Below are 6,136 nucleotides of genomic sequence, written 5' to 3' on the forward strand. Positions count from 1 at the left end.
AACTATTAAAATAATAATATTACATTTTTACTATCGTAAAAATATATAATTTAATTTTGATTCATCCAACACAAATTTTGACTCCACTACTAATATTATAACAGTTAAAAATGAAAATATTAATCAAATAACTTAATTAATACAATTTAAATTTTTTAAAAAATTAATTAAGCGCTTTCTTCACGAAGGGTTTTATTCATCAAAATTCAGGTGTTCATGTATCATTTAGCCAAAAATTAAAAACAGGGCAAAAGGCACAAGTATCTTAAAGTGCGAAAACAACCTCAATGAGCGGAAAATTGAAGGACATTTACGTCATTTGAAGCTAACTCAAACAGTATTGAAAATCCAAAATTTGAAATTTGAATACTACAGGGTTTAGGGTTTCGAGTATAAAATTCGTTTCACAGTTGATTTGAAAAGAGCTCCTCTGCCTTTCAGTTTGGGACAATACCAGTAGACCTCAACTCAACTCAAGGTACTCTCGCTTTTTCTCTTTTCTTCTCTGTTTAACTTATCTTTAATGTCGATGAAAATCTTCGTTAAGGAAATTGTGCTGCAAAATGGTATATGTGGGACATAAGTTTGGTTTCCGAGAAAGGGAAATTGAAGAAAAACAAAAAGCACGTTAAGCTATTGGTTCTTCTTCTTTTTTCTTTGAGGACAACGGAAATAAATCCGAATAAAAGCAAAACGATGTTTCTTTAGCTTTGGTTCTTTTGGCCTAAATTAATAAAGCTTTTCTTGATGAATAAATCAATCAATCAAGCTTTATAGTAAATTTTTTTAATAAAATTCTCAGCAACCAAAATGCGTAGAGAGTAATTAAGATGTATTATTTGTTATTTAATTTTCTGTTGATAAATTTGGTCGATGTTGAGTTTCCTGAAATTGAATCTTAGATAGGCTAGTTAAGTTGGTAAAGGCAATGACATGATATTTATACTGAACTCTTTTTTAAGTGCTCATATAATCGAAAGAAATGAGCACTGTAGTTCATAGAACTCCAAAATCGGGGAGACAGTCATTGTTTTACCAAGATTTGGCGTCACCGATCTCTGCCCGGAGAGGGAAATTCTCTAGTCCTGGTCAAGCGGCTGCTGTTTCAGCTTTATGGCAGGAGAATTTTGGAAGTTCAGATCTTCCACCTCCTCCTATGTACACCTTGGAGGACCGTTCAGATTTTTCTCCTGAATCTCGTATACTGGATTATCCTATGTCTCCCGAAATCAAGTCAGACCCAAAAAGCCCAGTTCAAAGTTCTGGACATGACTTCTCAACTCCAGCAAAGAGCAAGTCAGGGGCTAGCACTTCATTCGCTATACTTAATGGGCAGCAGAATCAGCAGAGCCCAGCAAGTTTGAGTTGGTGGTCACCCGCAAAGAATAGTAGTAGTAATGAGCAGGATGACAAGGGAAAGGGTTCTCCTGTTGAGGGTGTCGTTCAACCTGGTGCTCTTATCACACTTCCGCCTCCGAGGGAAGTTGCTAGGCCTGAGATACAAAGAAATTCTGTACCTGCAGGCAATCTGGATGAGGAAGAATGGGTTACAGTTTATGGGTATGCTCCTTGCTACTTCCTTGTTCTACTTAATAATTGGCATGTTTGTCTTGTGGTCTTCTAGCAATTTCTGGAGTAAATATTTCTTGTATTATTTAAGCAGCCACTTCTCTGCATTTTGAATCCCTTTTTATCATTTTCACATTGCCAAATTTTTACCCATTTATGTCAGGTAAAATTGTAATTGTTTAGATGTTGTTTGCTTAAATGTTGTAGGAACTGGTATTGTCTAATTTCTTTATTGACAATAGTACACTTCTTTCTTGGTTTCTTTGGGTACTATCCTCTGAACTGCTATTTGCAACTTCTAACCTTGTATAACTCAGCAGCGATTTGAACTTATAACTTCCTTGGTGGTGACTTCCATCTCTTCATGTTTCTCTGTTTAGTAGATCAAACTTAACCTAAACATTTGGGTTAAACTCATGGTACAGTCATGTTCTTATATGTATGCAAGACCTGACTTCAATATTCGCTTTCTTTCCAGATTTTCTCCTGCTGATACAAATTTAGTTTTGCGAGAGTTTGAAAAGTGTGGTGTGATATTGAAGCATGTTCCTGGTCCAAGGGATGCTAACTGGATGCACATTCTCTATCTGGTAAATCTTCTTTCTCACAATCCGAAATACTACCTGTTAATGCTATTTCGTTACAAGTTTTAATTTTCTCTGGTTATCTATCTTGTTGGTCCCTTTTTGCAGACTTTTGTTCATTTTGTGTTCTTTATTTGTTGCATGCATGCTATCCATGCTTGTGGAATTGGTATGTAATCCTAATGATAGAAAAGTAATCCAGCTGGATGTTAATATAAAAGAGGATTGCTGTTCACTGAGAAATAAGTTCGAACATAAATTTCTGACCCTTCTGTGGTTTAAACATATTGCCTTCCTCGATCAAAGCTGGAATCGTATTGGCTAAATATCTCTATGGATTTTGCTGAAACCCAAACCTGATAGAACTTTTGCTTTTCGAAGATGGCTGTGATCTTTTGATCTTATTATGTGTTTAGTTTAGATTTAGCAAAATGTATTTTCATTTTTTGATAAAGTCTAATAGTTGCTTTTGTTTTTTGGTGCAGAACCGATCTGATGCTCAGAGAGCTCTCAGCAAGAATGGAATGCAAATTAATGGAGCACTAATAATCGGTGTGAAGCCAGTAGATCCGATGCAACGTGAGGCTCTAAATGAAAGAATTAATAATCAGGGTTTCATGACTTTGCCTCCACCATCAAGTGGAACACCAGAGCTGAGCAATTTCCGACCATCTCGCCCATACTATCTTCAAAATGGCAATACCAATGCACGACAATCAGGAAGCGCTGCTATTGCAAACCCTACAAATCACTAGGGACCAAAATCATGGAATACATGTTTGGATATTAGAAAAATAAAAAGCTGTTTTTGGTCACTCACATGCCCTTTGTTCTATTTCATAATTGTTGGATGGTGTTCCTTCTAGATATTCATGGAGGACATACGGTTATGTCCTGAACAAAGGGAAATGCAATTGATTGTGTTGTAATTGCAGTTGTAAAAGACTAGAAAACCAAGTGTCTTGAACTTTTGGTTTGATACGATTCAAAAGTGCGTGAGCTATATAATTCAATTTTTGCTTTGATACAATCTTTGGAATAATTTTGGCTAAGTTGGTGAAATGTGCATGCCTTTACATTTATAGTGACGAGCCTGATACCTTATGTTAGTGTTTCCCCAAAAATGGGGACTTCACTCCCACCCAAATTGAGGTTTTTTCTTTGGGGATGTACCCACGAGATATTGCTTGTCTCATGGTTAGTGACAATTACTCATTGTGTGCGAGGCATCCTGAAACAGCGGAACACCTATTCCGGCATTGTGAAATCAGCAAGACATGTTGGAATCTGAGTAGTAACTGGTATCAGTCGCAAAAATCATTGCTATATTGAAATGAAAGTTTTCACAAGAATCATCTGATACCTATGTATATGATATTTTATTCTTTATTCTGGGAAATTTGGCTTTTGGGGATGTTATGATTGGAACCGGAAATCCAAGATAGAAAGGAGAAGCAGAAATCAAGAAAAGAAGAGGAAAATCAGAGGAGAAAAGTGTGCTGACAGTTTTCCATTCCTAACCAATACTGCAATTACATGATATATAAGGAAAAGAAATGAAATATCTGGTAGTTAGGAATAATAGAAAAACAAACAATACGGTCATCCCTTGAAATGCTCTATTTCACTTAAACTTGATGTGCACCGTTTCACTAACTTGTTCTCGATATTGACCTTTAGCCTAATTAAAATTAGCCCAATTGTTTCTTAATTTGACCCACTTTCCTCCTCGAAAAAGATCCTTGTCCTCAAGGATCTATATGAGGGTAAATCTCCTTCAACTATTGTAAGGATTCCCATGTTGCATCCTCTGGAAAGGAATTCTACTAAAACTTCAGTTGTGGCCACATTTCCATGCTTCACCATCCTTTTGTCCAAAATTATGATAGGCTCTTTAGCGCAAGTTCCATGGTTGTTCACCATTGGCGGAGAGGCTTGGACAGGAGCAGCTCCAACATGTTTCTTAAGCTGAGAAACATGAAAAGTAGGATGTACTCGAGATCCTTGGGTACTGCAGTTTATATGCTACCTTTCCAACCTTACCTTCCACCTTGTAAGGGCTAAAATACTTGGAAGCTAATTCCTAGTTGATGAACCTTCTCACAGAATGTTGTCTATAAAGTTGAAGCATCAAGTATACCTAGTCCCCTACTTCAAATTTCATGTCTGTCCTCTGTTTGTCTGATTGTTGCTTTATTCTATCTTGTGCTCTCTTTAGGTGGAATCTTAGCAATTGCCTTGCAGCTTCACGATGCTGTAAACTTCTATCTACAATGGCCACCAATGATGCCCTAGCCAAATATGACATATGATGAGAAGGTGTCTGCCCATATAGTGCCTTATAGGGTGTGCCTTGAATGGCTGAGTGGAATGTGGAGTTATACCACCACTTAGCCAGTAAGAGCTAGTTTGTCCAATGTCGGGGTCTCTTCCAGACATGCACCTCAGATAGCCTTTAAGACACTTGTTCAAAACTGCTATTTGCCCATCAGTCTCTAGATGGTAAACAGTGGATAGGTGGAGCTTGGTTCCCACCTTTCTGAGCAGATCTTGGTAGAAGTTGCTGACAAACACGTTGTCTTCATCTGATATAATAGAATCTAGCATCCCATGTAACTTGTAAACATGGTCCATAAATAGTTGAGCTTCAGTCATAGTAGTATAGGGATGGGATAGTGCAATAAATGGCCATACTTAGTAAGGCGATCTACCACCACCAGAATAACACTCTTACCCTTAGAGCATGGTAAACCTTCTATGAAATCCATGGAAATAGATGACCAAGCTCTCTCTAGTATTTGAAGAGGCTGTAGTAATTTTAAAGGAGCCACATTTTTTGCTTTACACTTTTAGCAGTGAACACTCTCTTATCCACCTTTTAATATCCTTGGAAAGTCTCTTCCAATACAAAAGACTGTTTATCCTCCTTTTGGTCACATGAAGTCCTAAGTTCCACCCATAGCACTGGCATGAAAGAGTTGGAATTACTCATGTTTCAGTCTTGCCACATCACCTACCACTATCTTACCCTTCCTTCTAAGGAATCTACCATCCCAAGCATACTTTGGATGTCTACTGTTCTGCTGCAGAACTTTTGAATCTTAAAGTTAGCTTGATAAGATGCCTATACCCTAGAAAGTAATTGAGAACTGATGGTGTAACACCCCTAACCTGTATTTGTCACCAAAATAGGGTTACAGAGCATTATTATAAAAACGTAACCTAAAACAATCATTTCCAAACATTACAATAATCATAGCATAGTCCAATCATACACATGCACATTGTCCCTTAATCGAGCCTTCGAGGCCTTAAAATCACTTTAGAAATGATTTGGACTAAATCGGGAACATTTGAAACATTGAGGAAAAAGTTAAAAAAATTCAAACTGCAGGGTTCATACGGCCGTGTGACACACGATTGAGACACACGCCCGTGTCCCATCCCGTGCTTGTGCCCGTGTAACTCTCTGACTTGGGTCACACGGCCAAGCCACACGCCTGTGTGCTAGGCCATGTAATTGCCTGACTTGTAACCTTTAAAACCTACAAGGGACACATGGCCGTGTGTCACTCACGGCTGAGACACATGCCCGTGTCTTAGGCTGTGTGGACAAGAAATTGGCCAAATCAAGTCATTTCTTTCACATATTCAAAGCATGAAACTAAACGTATTTACACATAAGACCAAGGCATCAAAACCTACCCAAAACATGTATAAAAATGTCCAATTCACAAGATTATTAAACCATACAACCAATATGTCATATAGGCACCTCAATCACAATCCATCAAACATATCTAAAATCTTATTTGACCATATGTCAACCATATACATCTACTTATTTCTATACCAAAACATACCACAATTGACCATATTCCAAACTATATCATCACATACCAAATTGGTCATTCAAAACATACATCATCTTAGCCATATCAACACCAACCATCAAGGCATCAAAATACCATAAGCACATCAAC

General features: G+C 37.5%; 1 protein-coding gene across 3 annotated transcripts; it reads left to right on the top strand.

Moving 5' to 3' along the window:
* Positions 1-224: 224 nt before the first annotated feature.
* Positions 225-3,183, top strand: LOC121215363 (nuclear pore complex protein NUP35). Of its 3 annotated transcripts, none has more exons than XM_041089761.1 (4): positions 225-478; positions 981-1,560; positions 2,048-2,159; positions 2,639-3,183. In XM_041089761.1, the coding sequence occupies exons 2-4, from the start codon at positions 983-985 to the stop codon at positions 2,906-2,908; spliced, it is 960 nt and encodes a 319-aa protein (XP_040945695.1). In that variant the 5' UTR covers positions 225-478; positions 981-982; the 3' UTR covers positions 2,909-3,183. The 3 variants fall into 3 exon arrangements, with proteins under 3 accessions (XP_040945695.1, XP_040945693.1, XP_040945694.1); XM_041089759.1 differs by having other exon boundaries at positions 302-478; positions 963-1,560; XM_041089760.1 differs by having other exon boundaries at positions 312-1,560.
* Positions 3,184-6,136: the final 2,953 nt, after the last annotated feature.

Source organism: Gossypium hirsutum, chromosome D03 (genome assembly GCF_007990345.1).
Source record: "Gossypium hirsutum isolate 1008001.06 chromosome D03, Gossypium_hirsutum_v2.1, whole genome shotgun sequence".
NCBI classification, from domain to species: Eukaryota; Viridiplantae; Streptophyta; class Magnoliopsida; order Malvales; family Malvaceae; genus Gossypium; species Gossypium hirsutum.

Excerpts from the sequence above, each read along its gene's own strand:
- LOC121215363 (XM_041089761.1), top strand. The coding sequence starts at position 983 with ATGAGCACTGTAGTTCATAGAACTCCAAAATCGGGGAGACAGTCATTG. Across the intron at positions 1,561-2,047 it reads GAATGGGTTACAGTTTATGG|ATTTTCTCCTGCTGATACAA; the intron begins GTATGCTCCTTG and ends CTTTCTTTCCAG. Across the intron at positions 2,160-2,638 it reads GGATGCACATTCTCTATCTG|AACCGATCTGATGCTCAGAG; the intron begins GTAAATCTTCTT and ends TTTTTGGTGCAG.